We start from the raw sequence: 13,855 nt of genomic DNA, 5'->3' as shown, positions 1-13,855 counted from the left end.
AGGGCCCATCACTTTCACATGCCCATATTCCTGACACAGCAACCACACCAGCTCACGGATTGCATGGAGTTGCGTTTAGCTAGCAGTGTGCATAGTGACAAGCAGCAAGTCACCACTCTCACACTGCCAGCCACGCACCCGTCCACGCACACCGTAAGCCAAGGGCCAGCCCACGCACACAGCCAGCCAAGCACCAGTCCACGCACACCACCAGCCGAGCACCAGTCCACTCACACCGCCAGCCAAGCGCCAGTCCACGCACACCACCAGCCAAGTGCCAATCCACGCACACCGCCAGCCAAGTGCCAGTCCATGAACACCACCAGCCAAGCGCCAATCCACACATACCGCAAACCAAGATCCAGTCCACGCACACCGCCAGCCAAGCACCAATTCATGTACACCGCCAGCCAAGCACCAATCAACGCACACCGCCAGCCAAGTGCCAGTCTACTCACTACCAGCCAAGTGCCAGTCCACGCACATCGCCAGCTAAGAGCCAGTCCATGCATCCCGTCATAAAGTTTTTTTAAACAAGAAAGAAAACACACACCAATTGCAACTAAATACAAAACTATAACTGCATAAACAACAGCAGTAACTAAAGACATCATTCTATTGCCAAACTTTAAACTAAACAACTATATAAAACCATACAGATCAGGCAGTACACTATTAGACTCATGGTTGCTCCCAAAAACTCTTGAGTATGATACAATCTGAAACATGTGGTCACACACAGCCTAGGATTAGAAGGACAATTGGCACAGTGCATTCAACTCTCCTTCCGCACACCTCTTAGCAAGCAGACTCTACATCTCTTACAGGGATTGTTTTTTTTGGGCGTGGGAGGAATTAAATCAGGAAAGTGGCAATCTTTCAATCTAGCCACATCCTCCACCACTCCAACTCTAGGAACATTTGCCTGTTCCACAACAACAAGGCTGCCTATCACAGACTCCTGAAACTGAACAAAAGTCAACTTTGACGCATGAGAACACTCCTTGCACACAACAAAAGCATTGAAAGTGGCTAAATTGAAGAGATGGATGGCCAACTTCTTATACCAAATGTAAGCCTTACGAATAGCAGTTTAAGGTTCCAACTTCTGATCTAATCTATCAACGCTACCCATGTGCTTATTGTAGTCTAAAATGCACACAGAGTTGTGCACTTCAGCAATCTGACCCTTAAACAGTCACAGGTGAATTACTCTCACGGTTTGAAGTCAGCATGTACACATCCCTTCTGTCCTCAAATTTCACAGCTAGTAGATCATCACTACGCAAAGAACTGCACTGTCCCCTCTGAAGCTTTTTGCAAACAAGCTCTTTTGGATAACCTTTACGGTTAGAGCAGATTGTGCCACAAGCAAAGTGTCCACTTTGAACAATTCCTTAAACAATTGCACAGCAGTGTAGAAGTTATCTAGTTACAAATGGTGACCTTTGTTAAAAAGTCCTCTAGCAAGTTCCCACACAATTTTCTCTGAAACTCCAAAAGTGGACGGACAATCAGGGGGGTCAATTTTTGAATCCCTACCAGTGTACACCCGGAAATTAAAGACATATCCTATCCTACTCTCAGACAACATATACAGCTTAATTCCATAACATGACCTCTTGCTAGGAATGTACTGTCTAAAAACCAAACAACCTTTGAACAGGACCAAAGATTAATCAATAGCTATTACTTTCTCTGGAGTATAGATCTCTGAAAATCGATCTACAAAGTGATCAAGAACAGGCTGAATTTAAAAAGACGGTCACAGTCAGAGTTATCTCGTGGCAACGCCAAAGCATTATCAACAAAATGCAGCATCCGAAGCAAAAGTAAATACTGATCACAACTCATAATTGCAGGAAATATGGCAGTTGCCATCAAGGGACTGGTAGACCAATATGAAGCCAGGGACGGCTTCCTTATCAAGCCTATCAAAGAAGTCAAACCCCAAAACTTCTTCATCTCATCCAGATTTGTGGGAGTCCACCGGTAGCTCTAGAGCAGGGCCTAGGTCTTGCGCTGTTGTCCATCAAAAACCTGTTCAGCATACAAATTAGTCTGCTAAACAATCTCACCCAAAAATACATAATTCATAAACAACTGAAAAAACTGTATAGGCAAAAAAAATCACTATCCACTTTACACCCTGCATCACCACTAAATGCAGGCTGTATCGGCTGTACCATGTTTGGATCAACCCAGAGTCCAGCACTTCCAGTAGGAAGCCTAGCAGCCTAAGGCTGCAATCCAGATGCCTTTTGCACCATCAGCACATCAGTGTCCTCCTCTTAAACAGGCACTTCATCCGCACTGAGAGTAGCTTCATCCACACTGAGAGTAGCTTCATCATCCGATGATTCCACGTGGAGAGAAACCTCAATACCTGAATCTTCCCCTCCCTACTCTCCCTCAGATGCACTGTCAGTCTCATAATCCTGCTCAGAGGATGATTCAAGAAGCAGACCAACCACCTGCTGAACAGTCATTCTACAGCTAGCCATAATGCTTACTAATACAGGTAACTTATCAAACAAGTCAAAAACAACAAACCCTTTGTAAACAAAATGTAGCTTTATCACCAAGACCTTTATACTCCAACACTATACCACTCACTTGCCAGAAGCAGCTAGACTCACCACCACCTACTCTGCACAGACACAGTAAGGACCAAAAGTATCACTAAAAAAGAAAAAAAGAGAAAATTACACAAAAGACAATGCAAAACACATCACAAAGAATTTCATGCACAAAACACTATCTAAAAATACTGCTGCTATTATGATACCAATATATCTAATTTGGAGTAAATACAACAAAAATGTTTTTCTTACCAAATAAATGCAAATACGCAAAACTGCAGAACAGCCACTGCCGAAACCGCAAACAGGAATCAAAAGCTTTACACTTGAATAAAAAGGAGGAATAAAAGCATAACAATCACATATGCAAAAAATGCACCAGTCCACATGCAATCCACCAGCCAAGCTAAGGGGTAGGAGGGCCGGATGTACGTTGTTACGACGTGTGGTATTACCACGCGCACCGTTACAACGCGTATTTTACAACGCCAGTCGTTACCACGACTTGTGCTGTAGGGGTGCGGACTTAGGAATAGTTTAATTTACTATTCCAACACCAGCCTACGTACAGTAGGGATGGTGTTGGATTAGTAAATCTACTATTCCTTGTCCTTTATCGCCCTCCAGCGCAAGTCGTGGTTACGACTTGCGTTCTAAAATACGCATTGTAACGGTACTGCGGGGTAACATCCAGGTCGTAAAGGATGTTCCCCGGAGGGCCTAATAATATAAATGAAATATTCACCCCCGTAAAAGGGGAGCAACCCGTGCCCAAGAGGCTACTCCCTAGCACCAACATTTAAAAAACCCTGGTGTCTAGTGGCTTCTGGGGGCAGATGGGCATAAAAACATACTGCTGATCTGCCACCCAAAGAGGGCAGAAATGGCCCCAAACATTCTGCTAAAAAGAGGAGCGACCCTTGCCCAAGGGGCCGCACCCCAACATACCGGAAAAAAACCCTGGTGGCCTAGTGGCCATATAAAAAAAGAAATTGCCGATCTGCCCCCAGGGGGGCAGAAACGGCCAAATTAATGCTCCCAAAGGGGAGGAACCCTTGCCAAAGGGGCAACTCCCCACAAATTAATCCCTGTTGGTCTACTGGATCACTAAATAAAAAATGGTGAGATCTGTCCCCATAGGGCAGGGGTCTTCAATCTGTGGGGCGCGACCCCCAGGGGGGTCGTGGAGTCCTGGAAAGGGGTCGCAGATTGTCAGTTTGCATTAGTGGCATCGGGCTGATTGAGGGTGGTCACGGCAGAGGCCTAATTCACACCGAGGGGTGAAAAACAACAAAGCCTCATTAACAAGTAAAAGGTCTTTTAAAGACCTGTGAAGTACTCGGGTGCGGCTTTGTGTGTGTCCCTGAAGGTGTTTAAGCCCGGCTCACATACACGAGGAGGGCAAGGGATGGGGTCAGAGGAGGGTGGCTGGGGGAGGAGGCTGTAAAGCACAAACCCTCATACTTGGCGCCTGTGCGGGAGAAATGTGCCTGAGAGTCTGTTCTTCAGGTGAGATGTTTTTACAGCCTGTCCGCCCCACCCCACCCCCAGCAGGGAGGCACAGAGATGCCCTCCCATGAGAGAGGAAGAAGACGCAGAGAGATACTGCCCCCACCCCCACACTCCTCCCCCATGAGAGAGGCACAGAAAAGGTGGGTGGATGAATGGATGAAAGGGTGGATGGATGAAGGATGGCTGTATGGATGGATAAAAGGTTGCATGGATCATGATGGATGGATGGATGTGTGAAAAGGTGGGTGGATGAATGAAGGGTGAATGGATGGATGGATGGATGAAAGGGTGGATGGATAAAGGATGAATGGATGAAAAGGTGGATTGATGAAGGATGGATGGATGGAAGGAAGGATGAAACGGTAGATGGATGAAGGATGGATGTATGGATGGATAAAAAGTTGCATGGATGAATGATTGATGGATGTGTGGAAAAAGTGGGTGGATGAATGATGAGTGGATGGATGGATGGATGAAAGGGTGGATGGATGAAGGAGGGATGGATGAAAGGGTGGATGAAACCGTAGATGGATGAATGATGGATGTATGGATGGATAAAAGGTTGGATAGATGAAGGATGTATGTATGGATGGAAGGAAGGATGAAACGGTAGATGGATGAAGGATGGATGTATGGATGGATAAAAGGTTGCATGGATCATGATGGATGGATGTGTGAAAAGGTGGGTGGATGAATTATTGGTGGATGAATGGATGAAATGGTGGGTGAATGAAGGATGGATGTATGGATGAAAGGGTGGATGGATGAAAGATGGATGTATGGATGGAAGAATGAAAGGGTGGATGTATGGATGAAGGATGGATGGATGGATGTGTGAAAGTGTGGGTGGATGAATGATGGATGGATGGATGGATGGATGGATGTGATGAGGTCTAACAGGCGCATTTATGGTTGTAGATAGTTGTTGATGTTGAGGAGTACCAGTTTCTAGAAACTTTTGTTGGAAGGGGTCCTTAAGATTAAAAAGGTTTTACAAGGGGGTCTCTGCATCAAAAAGTTTGAAGACCTCTGCCATAGGGAGAGAACAGAGAGCCAAAAACATTGCCCCCAATGGGGGGCGACCCTTGACCAAGAGGCCACTCACCAAAAATGTAGTGGACAAGTACATTAAAAAAAATTGTGAGATCTGCCCCCCTAGGGGGACGCAGACAGCCAAAAACATTGCCCCCAAGGGGGAGTGACCCTTGCCCAAGGGGCCACTCCCCACAAAATAATCCCTGGTGGTCTTGTGGGCAACTAAATAAATAAATAAATATGGTGAGATCTGCCCCCCCAGGGGCAGACTCCCAAAAATAATGCCCCCAAGGGGAGTGACCGATGCCAAAGGGGCCACCCCCATAAATGTATCCCTGGTGGTCTAGTGGGCCACTTTAATTTTAAAATAATGGTGCGATCCGCCCCCTAGGGGGCAGACACAGCCAAAACATATTGCCCCCAAATAGGGGAGCAACCCTTGCCTAAGGGGCCGCTCCCCAAAACACAAAAAGGGCATACAAAAAGATCCCTGGTGGCCCAGTGGGCACCTATACTTATACATAATTACATGTGTGGCCAATCTGAACAAAATAAATAAATTTTGCCCAAGGGGCAGCTCCCCAAAACAAAATGGCCATTTAAAAATATTTAAAAAATCCCTGGTGGCCTAGTCGGCACATATACATTTACATTTTCATTTTATTTTACGTCGATCTGCCCCCCCCCCCCCCCCAAGAGGGCAGAACAAAGTAAAAACATTTTTCCCCCAAGGGGCCACTCTCTAAAACAAAATGGCCATTTAAAAAAAAAATCCCTGGTGGACCAGTGGGCACCTATACATTTAAATAATAAAATTTGTGGCCAATCTGCCGCCCCCCCTAAGGGGGACAGAACAAAGTAGAAACATTGTTTCCCCAAGGGGAGGGACCCTTGCCCAAGGGGCTGCTCTCCGAAACAAAATGTCTCTTTAAAAAAAAGGCATTCCTTCTGCACGATCGCGCCCAGGCGCGATCGTGCAGCAGGAATGCTTATTTAAAAGACATTGGAGGAAAGGAAAATCCTTCCTTTCCTCCTATTCCTTTTAAAAAGTACCCCCACCCTCCTCGAGGAGAAACACACCTCCTCTTCCCTGGATGCACTGGAAGCAAATGGCTTACAGTGCATCCAGTATCCTCTAATGACACCAGCTCTCCTCGAGCGCTGACGTCCTTAGATGAAGTGGAGGGAGGGGGCGGGAGGGAGGGGAAGGAAGGGCATCCCTGACTTCCCCGGTGGGGACAGCTTTAGGGGCAACCCACGGGGGAAGCGCTTCCACTGTGGGTGGGTGCTAGGACAGCCGAGAGCTGTCCCACCCACACACCACCCATGACGTCGGATGGCTCCCGGCCGTCTGACCCACAGAAAGGGTTAAAAAACCTTAGATATTTACTGAAAAAAACCACAGGTTTCAGGGACGTTATAGTTAATCTGACATTTCAATCATACAAAAACAGAGAAATTCAGCCATTATAGTTAGCTGAGCTAACTATAATTTGTGCCCCTGCAATGCACTGCTGATGATGTCACATATTACATCACTCATGACATGGTCATTGACATCACTAATGACTTTACTGAAGACATCTGAAGTGACATCACTGATGACATCCCTGATGACATCATCCACTGACTGAATGTTTCTGAAAAGTTTAAAATTATGTGTATATATATATATATATATATATATATATATATATATATATATATATATATACATATATATATATATATATTTACACATACATATTTTTATTTTGTATTTTTCCCAACAAACAGTCCAAATTCAGCGCGCACTGTCGCACAGCAGGTGCCAGATGTTGAGGTCGGACTTACCCTCGCAAACAATATTTCATCAAGAAAAACACTGCACTCCTCAAGTCTTCGTTCCTTAATTAGGATTTATTAAGGCACAATTATCACCACCACCACCACCTACAAGTTTCGACCAAGAAATGGTCTTGTTCATGGTCTTGTCCATCCTCTGTTTCATCTTTTTATAGTTCAGCCATATTATCCCGTTATGAGGCATTATGGGACTTGTAGTGCTTTGTTACCACAGTTCGTTTCTGGTTATTCTGTAAACGGTATGTTATGGGGATTGATACATGTTGTACTGCACATACTATAAGTTCAATCCATTTTGGATTGTTATCAGTCTCTCTTAGTGAGTTTATTTTGTATGATCACCCTTTAAGTGGATGCAGATTGTCATGATGTGTGTTGTCTAGGTTACACTTTATATTGATTATCTTGGCATAGTGCTGCTAGATCTGTGAGTTCCCAACGGGACCCACCTTTTCTGTATGTTGCTCGTTGGATGTTCATGTAATGATGCTTCATCTCATTAGAATGAGCCACATTATTCATACAGATATTGCCGTGTTCAATTTTCACAGTCTGTTTTATTGTCTGTAGCTTGTTCTATAGTAGTCTATATTCTAGTATGTACTCAGTTGATTGTACCCCATCCAATCATCTCCATGACTATTACAGAGCTCAGTGCTCAAGCAATTAGTATCTTTCGTTTTGTTTCACCTCTGTTGATCCTTGTTATAAATGAATGTATAGCTCTTCATCCCCGTTCAGGCCATGCAGAGTCTTTGTTTTGAAGCTGATGATCAGTCGTGATTCAAGACTTCTCAGTTTGAGTGTTCAATTGCCTCTTCTTTCATTCTTTGGGACTGTAGCAATGCCCAAGTATCTGATGTTTCGCCAATTGGTCATGTGCTGAGTGTGTATGTGTTTCAAAATTGCATAGTTCATGTCTTCATTCTGAATTACCCTTAGATGCTCTATGATTCTTTTCCTCAAAGGACAAATTGTGCATGCTATAACATACTCTATGCACATCTCTAAAAGCGCTCTCTCTTTTTTCAGGAATTTTCCTGATGCTCTCCCTTTGTGATGTGGTGCATGTGTACGAGTACATACCTTCACGGCGTCAGATGGATCTCTGTCACTACTACGAGAGGTTCCATGATGCGGCCTGCACCTTGGGTGCCTACCATCCACTGCTGTTTGAGAAGAATCTGGTGAAACGCCTGAACCAGGGCTCTGATCTGGACATCATCCTACATGGCAAGGTGACTATTCCTGGCTTCCGCACCCTGAACTGCTCCCGGGCCAGTGGCTAGGACAAGTGGAGCTTTGAGACACCTGACACAGGGCCTGTAGGACTCTCACCAAGGGAGCCCGAAACAATGGGATCTCAGGTAACCCGCTTTAGAATCTTGTGGACTTCCAGAAAGGAAGTCAGGAACAAGAGATTCTGTAGCACCTTGAGGCCTCTCTTCAAGGGGACCCAGAAACACTTTTGCGCCAAACCAATTGCAGTGCCTTGAGGGCTACCAGAAAGGGAGCCAGAAACAATGGACTCTGAGGAACCGACTGCAGGACCTTGAGGCCTTCTAGAAGGGGAACCAGAAACAATGGACTCTGAGGAACCTACTGTAGCACCTTGAGGGCCTCTAGGAGTGCCAGAAACAATGGACTCTGAGGAATCTATGCAACACCTCAAGGACTCTTGCAAAGGGACCCAGAAACAGTAGGACACCAAGAAACCCAGTGCAGCGCCTTGAGGACTTCCAGAAGAGGTGCTATGACTGTCACCTGGACTGGAGTATGTTGCACCAGAGGACTTAGACAGTGCCGGTCAAATGAACTGAGAGCCAAATGACTCACTCAGTGAGTGAATATCAAACTTAAAGGGAGTCTGAGATGGCATCTTACCTTTAGGTCTCCGGGGATTATCGGAGCTGTCTATGTGCAGTATCATCTGAGACAGGCCAACTTCACTCAGGTTTGAGCAGATGGGCAGTCTAAAGACTGGTGAGGCGATCATTAAAAAAAATAAAAGTGGGCTTTTATGTCCGTGCCCGTAACAGCCAAAAGGCATGATGAGGTGGCCCGACTCGCTGTTGCAGTTGTGGCCATTAAAATACACATTTCGACCCTCCGGTGCTTACACGTCCTGGGTAACGATCTGTCCAGTTGCGGCCGTTAAGAGGAGGGTCTGGGGGGAGAGAAGCATCATATTTCCTGCATTTGAGCTCGTCACACTTAGGGGCCGATTATGATCGCGGACGGACTTGCGTCCGTCCGCGATCACTGAGGAGGAGGGGACGTCCGCATGGGCTGCGGAGTCCCCTCCTGTGCGATTAGGATGTGACCGCCACCCTGGCGGTCACATCCTCTATTTTTAACATTGCGGCGGGTGCGGCTTCAGGCTGCACCCGCGGCAATGTTAAAAATGCAGTCATTGCATTTGCATGCAGAAAGAGGCAGGCACCTCGCGGTGCCTGCCGCTTTCTGCATACAAATGCAGGGGGTTACCATAGGTACCCCCCATGTGCACCCCCCACCACCCCTTCACCTAGGGGGCCCGCAACGGGCCCCCGCAGTGAAGTTACACATGCTTTTCCACGGCGGAAAAGCCGCCGCGGAAAAGCATGTTTTACATCCCATCCTAATCTGCCTGACGGTGTCTGAGAGACACCGTCACCAGATTACAGCTTTTCCACCGCGGTTGTAAGCCAGCCGCGGCGGAAAAGCTGCGGACGGCAACCAGGACCCACCAGCCATCCTAATGTGGCGGTGGGTCTTTGGTCAGTCCGCTGCGGTTTTTCCGCATCCTCTGGGCCGGCGGTGGCTTCCGCCGACCCCGAGGATGCGGAAAAACCGCAATCCTAATGAGCCCCTTAGTATCTTCTTAATACTTTATTCGGTTTTTAGTGATACAAAACCATAAAAGTTCATAAAACATACAATTTACAGTGCGAATTATAAAAAAACACTTAAAAAAACCCAGATACATTTAGGTGCGGTCCCAATCATAAGAATTCATTTCCACTCCAGGGTTGAGACAATATCAGAGTTAATAGGAGTTCAAAAAAAAGGAAATCATAATGCATTTTGTGAGTCCTGCCAAATGGGGTATGGCTTGTGAAGAGTAGGAGAACAGAAGTTTTTGGGATAAAAATCATGTAAGTCCCATAGGGATATTGGGCCATCTCTTACTTGAGGTGGCCATGTTTTTAGGTAAGGGACAATATTACTGTCTCTAAATCTCACAAGTATCAGGTCCCCGGCAATATCTTTGGGAAGGGAGCCCAACCAGCCCACCCTTCTGACACTCCTTATTGCTCCGTATAAATTACGAGGCAGTGGCCTATTTTTTGACAGCCAGAATTTGGTTTTATTAACCCTTTCCATGCTGATGACGAGCTCAGCTCGTCATGATGCACGGTTGAGCTGTGCTGATGACGAGCTGAGCTCGTCATGAAACAATGAAAATGGGCATAGTCCAGCACCGGAGGGGAAAACACCTAGCAGCGAAGGTGTTAAGTAGATCGTGTTGCCTCTCAGTTTTTCCCGGGGGGAGAGCAGGTACACCTGCAAGAATGCACACGTATGGGGCCGCTTCCGGTGGTAAATGGATAGAATTAACTTTGTTGTAACCTACACTGGGTGCGGTTAGCTGGGAAGTGAAGACTTTAGCGGGGGGTTTAGCTATTTTTTGCCCTGGTGCACTGAGGCCAGCAAGTTGTATTTGAGGCCTTTTATCCTGCACAAGTGGTTAGAGCCTTGGTGGGTAAGAGGTGACTTGGGGCGATTGGATATGTCACCGCGTTTGTCGATTAGCGGGTTTGACTTGATGGCTTTCTCTAATCCAGAGAGCCTATCCCTAACATGTTAATTTTTTCTATCAGCGGAGCTATCATGGAGCTAAGCAGTTGTTGGATAAGGGGTAGTATTTTCAAGTGGGGAGGAGGTGTTATGACCTCTGAGTAAATCATTGAGGAATTAGCAGTGGATGGGCTTGAGCACAGTTTTTGGGTTTTGGGGTCGCTTCCTCCTTGGTTGGCACCATTATATTTCCTTTTGGTAGATGCGACCTGAGGGGGTTCAATTATTTGATTTTTTGGGTTGCAGGTATTGTTAAATAAGGTGGGGGGTCTAAAAGTGTAGCCTTGGCTGGTAGTATACTAGCGCTTGTTGGCGGAGGGGGAGTTTCCAGTGTGACATAGTTGGTATTGCAAAGCAGGTTTAAATCATCTAACAGGGAGAACGTTTGCCCAGTACCTGCTACGCTAGTTAGATGTTCCCCCTTGGAGGTCATGGTGTTAGGGGGATATGGAGCAGCGATATACTAGAAAGTCCACTAATATGAAGGCTAATCGCTAAAAGGGGGTCTGGGCCTTCATACTAATATGCCTTCCGTGTGGCAGCCAAAGGGGGTGGCCCGTCCCGTCCTTATCCAGCCTATGAGGGCCGTAGAGGGCCCGCCCTTTGCCCGGGCTTCGCCCCGGGCTTTGTCCCGCGCGCGTCCCGCGTCGCGGATATAGATCGAGATTAAATCACTTCAGGCGGGCGGGCGGGAGCGCCGAGGGAAGAGGCAGCAGCTGTGAAGCAAAGAGCCTGCTGGTCCTCGCAGTCCCTCGGCGCCTGGTGCAATTCAAGTCCTTTTCCCCACAACACAGCCCACACAGAGTGACAAGCGCTATCAAAGTGCAGGCGGAGCACAGGAATCCCACGTCGTTCTTCCCGGAGCAGCAGCACACCGTGAGCTCGTCACACAACAGGGTATTGCACATGGCCTAGGGGCAGAGACACGGTCTAGTCTGGGCCTAGTCATCACTATTCATCAATGCCCCTCTGGGGGGAGGGGGAGGGGGGCAACTATCATTCTTTGGGGGAAAAAGTGTTAAAAATAACATCAAATCTCAAGGATTTTACATGTAAAGTAAGAGAAACTGTGATTAATCCACAAGATAAATAGAAGCCCTGTATCATTTCATCAAGTTTACAGCCACCTTATTGATTTGAATGTATTGTGCATGTTTGAGATATGTGACATCCCTTCAAACAAGCATTTGCAATGCAATAGGTCTCGCATTAGAAAGTTTGAGCTATTGGTATTGTAAATGACAATTTTTTTATTTATGTTTTGGTTACAAAAATAGCGAAATTAATAGCTTTGTCATTTACAATGCCAATACTTTTAACTTTTGCAAATGTGACACCTATAGCATTTGTAATGCAACATGTTTTGTATTTACGTGACATAGATGTATTGATATTACAAATAACAATGGCTTTTAATTTTTTTTAAATAATTAATACTTACATAAAAGTTATTGTAATTTATAATAGCAATAGCTTAAACTTTTGTAAATAACTTTTGTGAAGATTATGTTCAGTGTATTTTATTGTGACGAAAATCCAGGAACAGAAGTGAAATATTAACATTTTTTTGTGACATTTGTAATAAAGCTTGAAACATCGAAAGAACATATTTGAACCAGTTGTTGTTGAATGGTTGCACAGATTGATGCTGTGGTGGTGCTGAGTGATGTAGTGGTGGCGACGAGTGATGCTGTGGCGTTCAGTGATGCTGTAGTAGCACATAGTGATGTTGTGGTGCCCCTGAGTGATGCTGTGGTGGTGCGATAGACAGATAGAGGGAGGGTGATAGATAGATCGAGGAAGGGCGCTAGATAGATAAATAGAGTGAGGGCAATAGATAGATAGAGTGAGGGCGATCGTTAGATAGAGTGATGGCGATAGATAGAGTGAGTGCGATAGATAGACAAATAGAGTGAGGGCGATAGACAGATAGAGTGAGGGTGATAGATAGATAGATAGATAGATAGATAGATAGATAGATAGATAGATAGATAGAGTGAGAGTGATAGATAGATAGCTAGAGGGGGCGATAGATAGATAGTGGGCGATAGATAGATAGAGTGAGGGTGATAGCTAGATAGATAGATAGATAGGTAGATAGATAGAGTGAGGGCGATAGATAGAGTGAAGGCGATAGATAGATAGAGGGCGATAGATAGATAGAGGGCAATAGATAGATGGAGTGAGTGTGATAGATAGATAGATAGAGATAGAGTGAGGGCAATAGATAGATAGATAGATAGAGTGAGGGCGATAGATAGATAGATAGATAGATAGATAGATAGATAGATAGATAGATAGATAGAGTGAGGGCGACAGATAGATAGAGTGAGGGTGACAGATAGAGTGAGGGCGATAGATAGATAGAGTGAGGGTGGGCGATAGATAGATGTGTGTGGTTGTGTGTGTGTGGTTGTGTGTGGGGTTGTGTGTGGTTGTATGTGTGTGGTTGGGTGTGGTTGTGTGTGTGGTTGTGTGTGTGGTTGGGGGTGTGGTTGGGGGTGTGGTTGAGTGTGGTTGTGTATGGTTGTGTGTGGTTGTATGTGTGGCTGTGTGTGGTTGTGTGTGTGTGTGGTTGGGTGTGTGGTTGTGTGTTTGTGGTTGTGTGTGGTTGTGTGTGGGGTTGTATGTGTGGTTATGTGTGGGTTATGTGTGGGGTTGTGGTTGTGTGTGGGTGTGTGTGGTTGTGTGTGGTTGTGTGTGGCTGTGTGTGGTTGTGTGTGTGATTGTGTTTGTGGTTGTGTGTGTGGTTGTGGTTGTATGTGTGGTTGTGTGTGTGGTTGTGTGTGCTTGTGTGTGGTTGTGTGTATGGCTGTGTGTGTGTGGTTGTGTGTAGTTGTGTGTGGGTGTGTGTCGTGTGTGTGGTTGTGTGTGTGGTTGTGTGTGTGGGTATGGTTATATGTGTGGTTGTGTGTGTGGTTGTGTGTGTGGTTGTGTGTGAGATTGTGTGTTTGGTGTGGTTGTGTGTGTTTGTGTGGTTGTGTGTGGTTGTATGTGTGTGTGTGCGTGGTTGTATGTGTGTGTGTGGTTAGAGAAGGAGG

At 45.9% G+C, this 13,855-nt stretch overlaps 1 protein-coding gene across 1 annotated transcript in view; it reads left to right on the top strand.

Annotated features, from left to right (window-relative positions):
* Positions 1 to 12,407, top strand: part of LOC147678390 (beta-galactoside alpha-2,6-sialyltransferase 1-like) — a 110,255-nt gene extending 97,848 nt beyond the window's left edge. Inside the window, exon 6 of the mRNA XM_086945985.1 lies at positions 8,007 to 12,407. Within this exon, the coding sequence (XP_086802111.1) occupies positions 8,007 to 8,263 (257 nt within the window). The 3' untranslated portion in view covers positions 8,264 to 12,407. The remainder of the gene's footprint in view (positions 1 to 8,006) is intronic.
* The last annotated feature ends 1,448 nt before the right edge of the window (positions 12,408 to 13,855 follow it).

Source organism: Lissotriton vulgaris, chromosome 12, assembly GCF_964263255.1.
Source record: "Lissotriton vulgaris chromosome 12, aLisVul1.2, whole genome shotgun sequence".
Classification (NCBI taxonomy): domain Eukaryota; kingdom Metazoa; phylum Chordata; class Amphibia; order Caudata; family Salamandridae; genus Lissotriton; species Lissotriton vulgaris.
The sequence above is the reverse complement of the archived record's forward strand: the minus strand, read 5'-3'. Positions and strand labels throughout refer to the sequence as shown.